Genomic DNA, 11585 nt, shown 5'->3' with positions numbered 1-11585 from the left:
GACTTGTTCGGGATTTGTTCCATGAGGCAGGCCTGCCAAAGGATCAATTGCACTGTGCGTAGTGCATGTCCGAGCACGAAGACGCGGGAGCTGACCTTGGGGGGATGCGTTATTGCATCACGATGCTTCATAGAGCGATGCCTTTTGGCGCAGACGCGATTAAAGGACCAGTGGCCGCAGTCGCAGCAAACAGCGCTGGGAAAAAAGGTGGTCAAATTTTCGTTGGCATGTACAGGATGGCTTTCAATGTAGTGCGCCATCAGCGGATCGCCCTTGCGCATTGAGCACACACATCCTGGCGCAGGACAGTCAATCCAGTTCAGAGAAGGAAAGCACTCGGAAGGGCGGCGGAGATCGGGTGGAGTGGAATGGTGCGTTTGAACATGGCGTTGCTCATTGGAATCCGAGACAAGCATGTTGCAGATTGCACAAGACACCGGAGAAGGAGTCGCCATAATGGCTGCACGCAAAGAAAAGAAAGGCAAGGTGAGATGGTTCACGCATCAATAAATGGCAGCGCATGCGAGGAATGAGGAAGGGTGGGGACTCACCGTTGAGGAGAAGGAAAATGCAACGGAAATTGTAACGGAAGAACGAATCTCAACGGTCAAACCATAAGGGATGACACTTGGTACGTGACCGAAGTTGTCTCGATGAACAGGTGAAAAAGTGTCTCCGCGCGCGACACACATTATCTGACAATATTGTCATCCTTTTCGTGTCAAAGTGAATAATTGTAGCAAAATATAAAGCTTTTGCAGTGGTATTAACTATTATACCACATATGATAGCAAAGTTCCTGAAGGAGTTTGTAACGTTATTGTATTGTCAGATATTTTTAACAAATCAGGTTTGCGAGCAAGATGCGCGCTGGCGCTCCCTGCGTTGACACACTGGCTCCCGCTACTTCGGTCCCCTGCGTTGACACACTGGCTTCCGCCACCTCGCTCCCTGCGTTGACACACTGGCTTCCGCCACCTCGCTCCCTGCGTTGACACACTGGCTTCCGCCACCTCGCTCCCCTGCGTTGACACACTGGCTTCCGCTACCTCGGTCCCTGCGTTGACACACTGGCTTCCGTCACCTTGAAATGTCCCTTGCTAGTCTCCTCTCCCTCTTCTCCCTCTTCTGCCTCAACTTCTCCTTCCTCTGGCTCACCGCCCTTCGTGGCGTGTTTAGGCAACTGACTTGGTTGAGAGCGCTGGCTTGTACCGTGGTTTCGTGCATAACAAGTTTGATTGATCATGGCTTTGAGGCGCCTCCTGGTTCAGGCTCCGCATTGGGCGCGGGGCGCGGCTCTCTCGAGTATTCAGCACCGTGGATACCAGCGGCTCTCCTACGCCGAATTTGGAGACCCAGTGACTCAGCTGAGGTTTGAAGAAGCAGCAGAGGCCCCTTTGGGACGTGACCAGGTGCGCGTGCGCATGCTGGCCGCTGCCATCAACCCGGCTGACATCAACCAAGTGCAAGGGCGGTATGCATCCCAGCCCCCTCTTCCTGCCGTTGGCGGAAACGAAGGTGTCGGTGAAATTGTCGAGGCAGGCCCCAATGTGGATCCAGCCGTGGCTCGCGTAGGTCAGCGCGTGGTCTTTGGCACCAGTCAGATGGGTCAGTCCTTGCTTCGGTCAGCCAGCGAACCGCGCGGCGGCTGGCTTTATTCTCATTCATTCTGGCTCACCCACCAAGGCACTTGGTCGGAGTTTGTACTCGCCGGGCAAGACCAAGTGCTGGTTTTGGATGATGATACCTCCGTGGAGCATGCCAGCTGCATGATGGTCTCGGCCTGTACGGCCTACCGCATGCTTCATGACTTTGTGCAACTTCAGCCTGGTAATGTGCTTTCCTTGTTGAGGCGATGCAGACTGCCACCGCCGTGTCCAGGACCGCCCATCTACCCGCTACAGCTCAGCCTCACATGTCTGACGTGGGCCAATTCCGATCTCGGCCATCGGCCCCGGGACATGCTGTAGGTGACATTGTACTTCAGAACGGCGCCACGTCAGCGGTTGGTCGTGCCGTCATTCAGATCGCCAAGTCAATGGGTGTCACATCCGTAAATGTTTTGCGCCGTGAACGCCCCGACTTGGAGGGCACTGTGAGCGAGCTGCGAAGCCTTGGTGCTGATGTGCTAGCTTTTGAAGAAGATCTAGAGACCCGGGAAGGCCTCCGCCAGCTCCGAGCACAGTTGGACAGGCCCGTGCATCTCGCACTCAACTGCGTCGGTGGAAAAAGCGCGACCAATTTGACGCGCCTCGTGGGGCAGCGGGCCAGCCTGGTGACCTACGGTGGCATGTCTCTACGCCCAACTCAACTCTCCACGGTACATTACCATAAAAGAACTCTATCGCTAGTTGACAACGGCCGGTTTGACAGGTGTGCACATGAACCAACTTGTCGGCCCGTGACTGCAGGCCAAAATGATTTTTGAAGATCTGCGACTTTTTGGCTACTGGATGACGCGCTGGAACGAGGTGTGCACCATAGTCTGGCCAACACGAGCGCTCGGCACGTATTCAAGTCTCACTCATCCGCCGGTTGTAGGAACACACCTTGGACGAGAAGCGCCAAATGATTCGCGACGTACAGCAACTTTTCCGAACCCAACAGCTCGACATTGTACGTTTGACACCCCCCCCCCCCCTTCGCCCCCGCCCACCTCTCTGCACCGGGAATGCAGTGCTGCATTGCTGCATTTCCACCGGTGACGCAGACATGGCCAGGGCCTGCGTGCTTGACTATCGCATCTTATTCGTCTCACTGTCGGCAGCCGGTACGCAAGCACCGCCTGGCTGACTTCGAAGAAGCCCTAACAGCAGCCATGGCGCCACACCGCACACACAAGGACATTTTTTTCTTTGAATAGTAACCTGGCGCTCTTTTGTAAAATCTAATTCATATAAAGTTGCCACAACCAGCCCTGCACACATCCGCCCAATAAACTTCTAAAGGCGACGCAGACGCTTGCTTCAGGCATCGCCTTGCTGAGCCTGCTCAAGCCGAGCCAGGCTCTCATCCCGACCGAGAAGCGCCATAGTTGGATACAACGGGGGCCCGTGTTGCCCATTGACCAGCACTTGCCGCAAGGCAGGGAATGCTTTTTTGCGACCCACCCTAAACGGGAACGAGCATCGACGCACACGCATGCACTTGAATAAGCCAGTGACAACCTTATTTTGCCATGCAAATAGGACAGCAACAAACTATGGCTTGACGCGTGCAGCTGGGTCCCACGTGTTCATGCTTCAAAAGCAACGTACTTGGCTTCTTCTAGGGCATGTAAGCAGGCCCCCTTGATGGCCTCAGGCTGCCAGTCAGGCAATTCTCGCAACTGTGCAGTCATGGCGGTAATGCCACGAAACGGAGCCTCGGCCAGTGTGGGTGCCGGCGGTCGAACAAAAAAGAATTCAAGGCCAGCCACCAAGTCATCCACCGAATCAAAGGATGGCTTGAGCTGAGCTACAAGGTGAGCTAGACGATGAGTCGGCGTGTTGTCCGAGTTGAACCAGGGCTGTCGCTCAAGGCGCTGGCGTGCGTAGTCTAAGATGAGATCAAATTGGGCGCCCTGGGGCTCAACCAAGTGGAGGTGACGCTTGTTGATGTAATGGAGACGCTCCATCGCCACAACGGCAGCCGACTTGTTGAGCTGGCCAATGTCAAACACCTCTGTCAAGGCCTCCATGGTCAGATAATCAGCATGGTTGGTGGCTTCAGCGTGCTCCTCACTTGCCGACCAGCCCAGCAGCATGACAAAGTTGTTGAGGGCCGAAGGCAAGATGCCCATGTCCTGAATTTGCGACACAAACAGCGAGCCCTTGCTGTACGCCCGTGCAGAATGAACAAAAAATGAGAGCGTGACAAGAGAAGACGATGTGGGTTAGCCACGTGAAGACGAAGCATAGCCACGTGAAGACGAAGCAAAAGCAAGTGAATGAAGCAGAGGAACACTCGCAACTCCGGGAATGGGCTCGAAACGAGAGACAGACCGCTTGGAGAGCTTGGTGCGGTCGGGGTTGATGAGGAGTGGGAGGTGTACAAAGGCGGGTGGCTCAAAGCCCAGAGCGTGGTAGAGATTGACGTGTTTGGCTGTTGAGGAGAGCCATTCCTCGCCCCGGAGGACGTGTGAAATGCGCATATCGTAGTCATCAACGACGTTGGCAAGATGATACGTGGGGAAGCCGTCCGATTTGATCAGGACCTGATCGTCAATTTGCTCGTTGCGAAAGGCCAGGTCACCGTACACAAGGTCTTGAAAACGCGTCTCGCCCTGCGTGGGCATGGCAAACCGGATAGTATGCGGTACACCATCTGCGGCGCGAGCTGGTGGAATGCAACCAGTTTGCGGGGTCCAACGGGAGGCACGAAGGCATTGGTGAGGGAGGAGTGCAGACAGGCAGAACGACGAGAAGTGGTGGTCATGGCGTGTTCGACTCACCCTCGGCTTCAGCGCGGGGCAAGCTTCGGCAAAGACGGTCGTAACTTGTGGGCAGTCCCTGGCGATAGGCTGACACACGAAGGGCCTCGAGGCTGCGATTGATGAGTCCTCACCAGGCGCCACATGAGCTACCGGAGGGTAAACGATAAGCAAGTGTGTAGGCACTGCAGCGTGGGCGCGGGCACCGCACCGATCAGCACTGCAGAAGCAACGATAGGCATGCCCTTCATGCAAAAGGGCATCAGCGGCCTCTTGGTAGAGAGGAAGGCGCTGTGACTGAACATAAGCAGCGTGCGCTGGGTTGCGAAAATTGGCTTGCCTAGGATAATGGCACGCAAAGAGTGAGAAAGCGAATGTTCTGTTTTTTTGTGTACGCCTGTCTTGCGTTATAGCAGCCCAATTGCTCAAGTCTGGCGCAGCCAGCCAATCCTGATTGCTTGTTTAAGAGATGGCGCACAGTTCGTACTGGAGAGGAGTGCTTGGCCCTTCGTCCACGGTCATGCCCAGCCAAGCCAGATCGTCCTGGATACGCTGCACAGCCTCGGGCTGCAACCTGTGCGCCGCACGAGAGAAAATTGTGAGTCACTGTTGACAATGACAAGGCACATGCAAAGCGATACGGGGTGCGGTTTCTTTTACCGAGTGCGGTCCGTGTCCTCGAGGCGCAGAATAAATTTGCCACCATGTTTGCTGGATGAGGCAGAGGGAGCGAGGCACCCATGCTGTGAGAGAAAACGCGCGAACCTGCGTGCCAAGGCCAAGCATGACCAACAGAACAGACCGCGCAAAAAGATAGTTGAACAAGGCCGTGCGCACACCGCCCAAGTGCAGAAAGCCTACGGTAATCATTGAGGGAGGGGGAGGGGGTTCAGTCAAGCCGCACGCGCACAAGGATGAGAGGCGCAGTAGCTGCAGGTTGCCCACGTGCTCCTCCATCGGTGACACAGACCTGTGGGGCTGGGTGCAAAGCGCACGCGAACCGCCATCGAACCGATCAACAGCTCCACCAACTCCCTCCTCCCTGCTCCCAACCCCTATCCCCACCCACTCACCCGCCGTTGACGCCAACAAACCCCCCCCTGCCGCCTGCCGCCTTCCTTACCGCCTCCCGTGCGAACCCTTGACCTCTTCGTCCGTCAACCCGTTGGGATAGACAGCGTTTGTCTGACAAATGGGTTTCTTTTTTTTTTTTTTTTTTCTGTGTGTGTGTGTGTGTGTATCAGAGTTATGGTGTTTGTCTTGAGACTGGAACAACTCGGATCTTGGGGGCGATGTGCGGGGCGGATGGGGCAGTCATCAGCGCGCGTGCCTTGTTCGGTCCTTTTTTTAGAAGCATTGGTCCCTTTGTTTGAGGAATGTCAAGCCAAGTCGTTTTGCGTACCCAACGGCAAATTGAAAGGCAAGTGCTATAGAACGGTTGGGAAAATTATCGCGAAATTGCTCGAAAATACCCCAAAAATAACCGATATCGTCACTTCATTCGCGTTTATAGAACAAAGTGTAACAAACAAGACAATATGGCACAAAACCTTCGCAACGCTGTTTTTAGTTTCCCGCTCTGCCCGCGACCGCCCCCGCCCCCCTCCCCCCCCTCCCCCTCGCTGTCCTTCGTGTCTGCCACCTGCTTCCCCGGCTCTCTGCTCCGATTTCAGCCTCTGTCTTGCGCTGGCCCGGTGAGATCCTCCGTACTTGTTGAAAAATTGCAACGTGCGAGCCTGCATACGAAGTGCTGGTGCTCTTGAGGCGGCAAGGCCATCCAGGAGAAATTGCGAATCATTCACCTTGATTTGAAATCCTCGAATGATACCAGCGTGAAGAGGGCCTAAAGTCAGGCCAGGTCAATCGATCACCATGTCTGACGCCATCAGTAAAACAGCCAATGAAACGCGGCTGCTCCAGGCTCGAATTGCAGCCGAGCAGGAGCAACGCCGTCAAAAGTTTGCGGGGCAAAATGTACCGCAGGTCAGCACCAGTCTTGGAGCCTATGCCACGGCGCCCGCCAATACCAAGGCGCTGCATCGGGACCCAAGCGAGAATGCCTCCTATACCTCGCGCACTCTCGCCATTGGGCCACTGGGTACGTGCAAGAGGCTGTACACGTCCGCAACCACACGGCTCCTGTGATGTAATCTCACCTACCTGCGGGGTGTTCTTCTGCATCATGTTGAATCTCTCAAAGATGCCCAGAGCGAAGCATCCTTGCTTCGACAAAACGTCAAAGAAAAGTTGGTTTCTCGTCAATGAGCATCATGATGACCGCTTCAGATTGCACACATATGGCTGCCTGACACGCTCGGCTTTTGTGCTCCTTGCAAATATGTAGGGGCACCACAAGGCGACAGCTCAGCTCGACCGCATCTGCCACACGCACCCCTCCCAAAAGCAAATCCGCCTCCCCTGCCCGCACAATCAAACCAGTCTGGCTACAAGATGAGGTTGACCCCGAGACCCGTGCCGCCACTTGGTTGGCAGCTCACTACAATCCCGTCCTTGTAAGACCGTCCTTCCTCTCCTTTGCACCAAAGTCAGATTATAAAGCTGTCGTGGTTTGCTCACCACGGCGGGGTTGCGGCCTGCATCTGCAAATAGGATGCCATGACGCTTGAGGATAGCAAAGCCACCGGCCTCCTCACGGGCGCGGGCATGTTGGCGGGTATGCGCAATGCACAATGCCCGTTTGTTGGTACGTTCAGAGCTCTTTGCCATCTTCTGTCCCATCCAGCGACGACGATTAAGTGTGACCCCTCACAGCCCACTCTGATTCATGTGCATGTCATCTCCGTCAGAGGCCCTGGAAGCTGAGTGTGGTGCCATTGTAGAGCCTACCGACTACGTTGAATGGCTTTCTGGTAAAGTGTCTGACACAAAAACAAATCTTGCTTTGGACTGGCGCTTCCACTCATTTGCTCATCCTTCCGGTGTCCAATGCAGGCAAGAAGATGATGGGTCTCAAGGTCACCAATTCGAGTCGAGGTGGTCAAGATCGCAAGATGCTGACGGTGCGGGCCCCAAGTTCCATCAAAGCCGAGCTCAACTTTGACGAAGTGGTACAGACGCGCAAAGAGCTCGCTCGAGCCATAGCGCAAGAGCAGAAGCGTAAGGACAAGGAGGCGTACGATGAGACTGTCAAGCAGCTCGAACGCACCAAGTTCAATGAGGTTAAGTCGCCGCAACGCCGCCAGCAACTTCAAAATGCCTACTTGGCTTACAGGTAAGGCATTTCACAATCTCCATAAGCAATGCACCATCGTTCCTTGTCATTGATTCTAAGTTGAGCCTGCTTCGATAGCGCAAATCCGAAAGCAGTGCGCAGAGCTTTTGCAAATGCAGCCACTGATGCCAAGCAGGCATGAGGACCTTTGTTTTTTCTAATCAACTTTATCACCATGTGCTGCCATAAGTATTCAAGGTCGGAATGCATTGTTCCATCATAAACCTTCGCGTGCGTGCTGACAGCATTGGGCTTGCCCTGCATCCCTCGCTCGGCGTTTGATGATGCCATTCTTCTCTTCTCTCTCCTTTAAAACTTGTAATTGAGCCCCCTTCCCGCAACCAACAATCAGCTCCGACACATGACGTGCTTGATAGAAGAAGAGGAAAAATAGCCCAAAAAGCCAATCGATAGGCGAAGCAAGAACAAGAATCGGTTAAAAGTAGACAGGGGAGACAGCAAGCCAAAGAAATCAAAGCCAAGAAAGCCACCGACAGGAAATAAAAGAGTTGTTCAAAGAGGCGGAGCGGGCTGAGTCAAAACGCTTGAAAAAGGATGGCGGGTTTTCATGCCATATGCCCTCAAAGCGGTGCAGGTGCTGCCAACTTCTCTCATCAGCCACACAAATAAAGCGCGCGGCCTATTGCATTGAAACGCCGAGAAGTGACTCCAAACTATGTTTCAAAACAGGAGAATGGAAATTGAAGGGGGCAAATAAACACGAGGAGGGGTGGCTAAATCAAACTGTGACTAGAGCAAGCTCTCTGTGCGGCGTTGAAAGCCACCATAGAGCGAGATGACAGAGCGAAGTTGACGGCTTCGCTCGTGAAACACGGGCTTGACTTCAATGACGTGGCCATTGACGAGTTGCTGCACGGTCTGCGAGAGAACCAGCATCTCTGCGTGCTCAGAGTCGGCGTACAGATGCCATGGCTGATCCACGGAGCTACACAAGGAGCATGGACGAGATCAGACAAGAATTCACGTTGTCACAGTCATGCACAGAGCAAATCACTTACCCGTGCTGACTCACGACAGACTCCATGATATCTTTCAGTTTGGTGGAGCCCGCCACGCCCACCAAGCGCATCGAACGACCATCCATGCGCACCACCAGGTCATAAAAGTCGTTGTAGCCTTGTGCGGGAGCAGCGACCATTTGGTGGCTGCTCACTACGCTGTGGACATTGCCGTTAGCCTTGGGTGCATCACTGTCCGTCTTGGCCTTGGCAAGAAGCTCGGGTGAGGGCGTGAGCTCGGGAATGCCCTCGACTTCGCCTGTCAAGAAATAGGTCTCCATCTTGCCTAACAGCGGGGACGGAGAATACGTGAGATACGGATGGGGGTTCAGCAGGACGGAAAGGTGGCCCAAAGACAGGACAGGTCAGTGAACATTGGACCCACCTTTGCCCTTGATTTCGAGTTCACCACGCTTCACGACAGTGAAGCCACCGCCAAGAGCATGCAACTCGCTCATGGTGGAGGCGCTCATTTGAATGCAACCGGCCACAGAGTTGGACTCCATGCGACTGGCCGTATTCACGGCGTCGCCTATAGATGAAACACGAGTCCAAATAAGCAAGCGAGCCGCGTGGAGAATAGAGGGTAAGAACACCAGCCCCCAAAAGACCAAAGCAGTCGAGCAACGGCCAGCCTAGATACTTGATCACGCACCAAAGAGGCAGTAGCGCGGGGCCTTCATGCCAACCACACCAGCCATCACGCTGCCACTATGCAAACCCACTCTGAAGTGTTCAATAGCAGAAGGAAAAAAAAAAAAAAAAAGGCGGGGGCGGGGGCAAAGCATGAGTTGTTGGCGTGTCCTGCTTCGGAACGTCGTGCGGTGCTGGACTTGCAGGACGCATAGGAACAAGCAACAAACCGAATCTGAAGAGGAGAGCCGTCAACGGGAGACTTGACGCTGCGTGCAGCCATGGCCATGTCGATGGCAAAGCGGGCCATGTGAATGGGATGTCGCTCGTTGGGCGTGGGCAGGCCACAGACGACCATATAGGCATCGCCAATGGTTTCAACCTTGAACACGTTGTGCTTGTCACAGAGCGCGTCAAACTTGGAAAAGAGCTCGTTAAGCATGTTCATCACGGCCTGCGGTTTGACCGACGAGGAGAGCTTGGTGAAGCCTGTGGAGAGAAAGAAAGAGAAAGAGATTCAAGTGACAAGAAGAGCAGACGATCAGACTTATGAGCATGCGTGCACGGCCACTGGCAAATGACGAGCCGGGGCTGTGAGCGGGATGGAACACCGGGCCCTTGGCCAGACTGACCGACAATATCGCTGAACAAGATGGTGACGCTGCGATAGCGCTCAGCCTCGGGGCGCACGCCTCGCGCAAGCTGGTCAGCAATGGCTGGGGGTAAGATGCCATGCAGGAGTTCTTCGACGCGAGCCTTTTGGCGGTTCATGTCAGCCTTGGCCTCATCCAGATGCTCCATGGTATCTTCGAGCTGACGGGCGATGCTGATGGTGGCTGTTTGATGCATGGAGGAAAAGAGCAGCTCACGGCCGTTGGCATGCACGGGTAAGTCGACCAAGGACATGTCACGCAGGTACATCTCTGAGGGTTTGGTGACCTAAGGGACCGCCCAAGGGGTGTTGTTGGTGAGGCAGGTGCTTGGAATGAGCGCGCGATGGGAGGACGTGAGGTAGACGCGCGGCAACGTACATGGGGCGAGCCAGCCATGAAGATGGTGTCGCATTCAGGGTGGTATACAAGTTCACCCTTGAGGTACAAGTCTGTGGGGAGACCGAGAAAACGACAGTGTCAGAATTGGTCGCATGATGTTTGGAAGAGGATGGCTGGATCGCCAGCATTGGCGTGGCAAGCGGCTTGTTCGGAAGGCACAACGTACAATCGACTGTTTCGGCAATGAAGCGGGCTGCTTCGAGACTACTAGCTGAGGATGTCGAACGGGTCATGCTGAGGCCTCGAATTTGCTCAAGCATGGTGCTCGGGCTCATGCCAGTACTCTCGCTGTTGTTCACGCCGTGCGAGAAAGGGCACCCGGTGGCGTTGTTGGTCTTATTGGCAGTGGCGGCGGCAGCGATGGCAGCCTCTTCGGCGCGCGCCATCTTCTTGCGGCGACGCTCTTCACGCTTTTCTTCCTTTTTGGCCAGGTAGGTGTTATCCTTGACGATAAGCATAAACGATTGGCGGTCGTATTGCAAAAAGTGCTCAAAGTCCTGACGCAAAAGCGAGGGCCGCTGGATCTTGCAAATGTCGAAAAGATTGACGGGTTCGCTCAGATCAAGCTGGGGGAAGCGGCTGGCTAGGGACGAGCCCATGGAGGTGACGCGAAGTTGACGATCAAACTCCAAGTGCCAGGGAAACAGGTCGTTCACGTGGCTGGCGTTGAAGACACGCTTGCAGAGCTCGTGGCTGCCCTGCGTCTTGGTGCTTTCCTCCGAAGGGTAGGCGTAGCGGTCCGAGCCCTTGTTGACAATGGCAAAGATGTCGTGGTCGTGTCCCTCATGGCTGTGGCAATAAATGGATGGCACGAATGCATCAGGAAGAGGGACCGCAGCACGTGATTGGAGGAAGCACAAGGGCTGAGACATTACGAAAGACAGCGAGATGGCAGGGCCACGCACCGCTTTTGATAGTGGGTGATGGTGATCTCCTCATCGTAAATTTCGCGTGCGGCGACAACCAAGAGAGTGTATGAGTAGCCCCAAAGACCGGGACGCCTGTGGGGGGTCAAGCGATTCAGCGTCGGGACGGGTTAGTTGAGTTGTGGAGCGTGTTTCAGGGAGTACTACGTTGGAGAAGCAACCGCGTTGCCAAAGAACAACGTTACGCACACAGAGTAGTAGTGGAGAAGAAGGGGGCCATCACGCTGGATTTCGGGGCGGAACGAGGGGGCAATCATGCTTGGATAGCTAAAAGTGATCATTGGCCGGGGGGGGGGGGGGGGGGGGGAACCC

General features: G+C 54.8%; 4 protein-coding genes across 4 annotated transcripts; 2 read left to right on the top strand and 2 right to left on the bottom strand.

Moving 5' to 3' along the window:
- Positions 1 to 1331: 1331 nt before the first annotated feature.
- MONBRDRAFT_1704 (uncharacterized protein) lies at positions 1332 to 2465 on the top strand (the record flags this gene model as incomplete). The annotated part of the gene is made up of 4 exons (XM_001743497.1): positions 1332 to 1608; positions 1687 to 1830; positions 1971 to 2320; positions 2412 to 2465. Coding segments are annotated over 4 exons (825 nt in total), but the record flags the coding sequence as incomplete, so codon positions are not given.
- Positions 2466 to 2880: 415 nt separating this feature from the next.
- On the bottom strand, positions 2881 to 5418 carry MONBRDRAFT_17829 (uncharacterized protein; the record flags this gene model as incomplete). Its single annotated transcript, XM_001743177.1, has 9 exons — positions 2881 to 3111; positions 3258 to 3811; positions 3980 to 4305; positions 4433 to 4524; positions 4623 to 4751; positions 4899 to 4985; positions 5072 to 5122; positions 5214 to 5268; positions 5382 to 5418. 9 exons carry the CDS (start codon positions 5416 to 5418, stop codon positions 2967 to 2969), a joined length of 1476 nt encoding a protein of 491 aa, XP_001743229.1. The 3' UTR covers positions 2881 to 2966.
- An 865-nt stretch (positions 5419 to 6283) lies between these two features.
- Positions 6284 to 7647, top strand: MONBRDRAFT_6104 (uncharacterized protein; the record flags this gene model as incomplete). Its single annotated transcript, XM_001743496.1, has 2 exons — positions 6284 to 6509; positions 7364 to 7647. The coding sequence occupies 2 exons, from the start codon at positions 6284 to 6286 to the stop codon at positions 7645 to 7647; spliced, it is 510 nt and encodes a 169-aa protein (XP_001743548.1).
- Positions 7648 to 9309: 1662 nt separating this feature from the next.
- Positions 9310 to 10407, bottom strand: MONBRDRAFT_14699 (uncharacterized protein; the record flags this gene model as incomplete). Its single annotated transcript, XM_001743176.1, has 4 exons — positions 9310 to 9388; positions 9526 to 9784; positions 9928 to 10234; positions 10327 to 10407. Coding segments are annotated over 4 exons (726 nt in total), but the record flags the coding sequence as incomplete, so codon positions are not given.
- Positions 10408 to 11585: the final 1178 nt, after the last annotated feature.

The sequence above is a fragment of the Monosiga brevicollis genome, genomic scaffold (genome assembly GCF_000002865.3).
Source record: "Monosiga brevicollis MX1 MONBRscaffold_3 genomic scaffold, whole genome shotgun sequence".
NCBI classification, from domain to species: domain Eukaryota; class Choanoflagellata; order Craspedida; family Salpingoecidae; genus Monosiga; species Monosiga brevicollis.
Note: the sequence above shows the minus strand (reverse complement) of the source record. Positions and strands in the feature narration are given on the sequence as shown.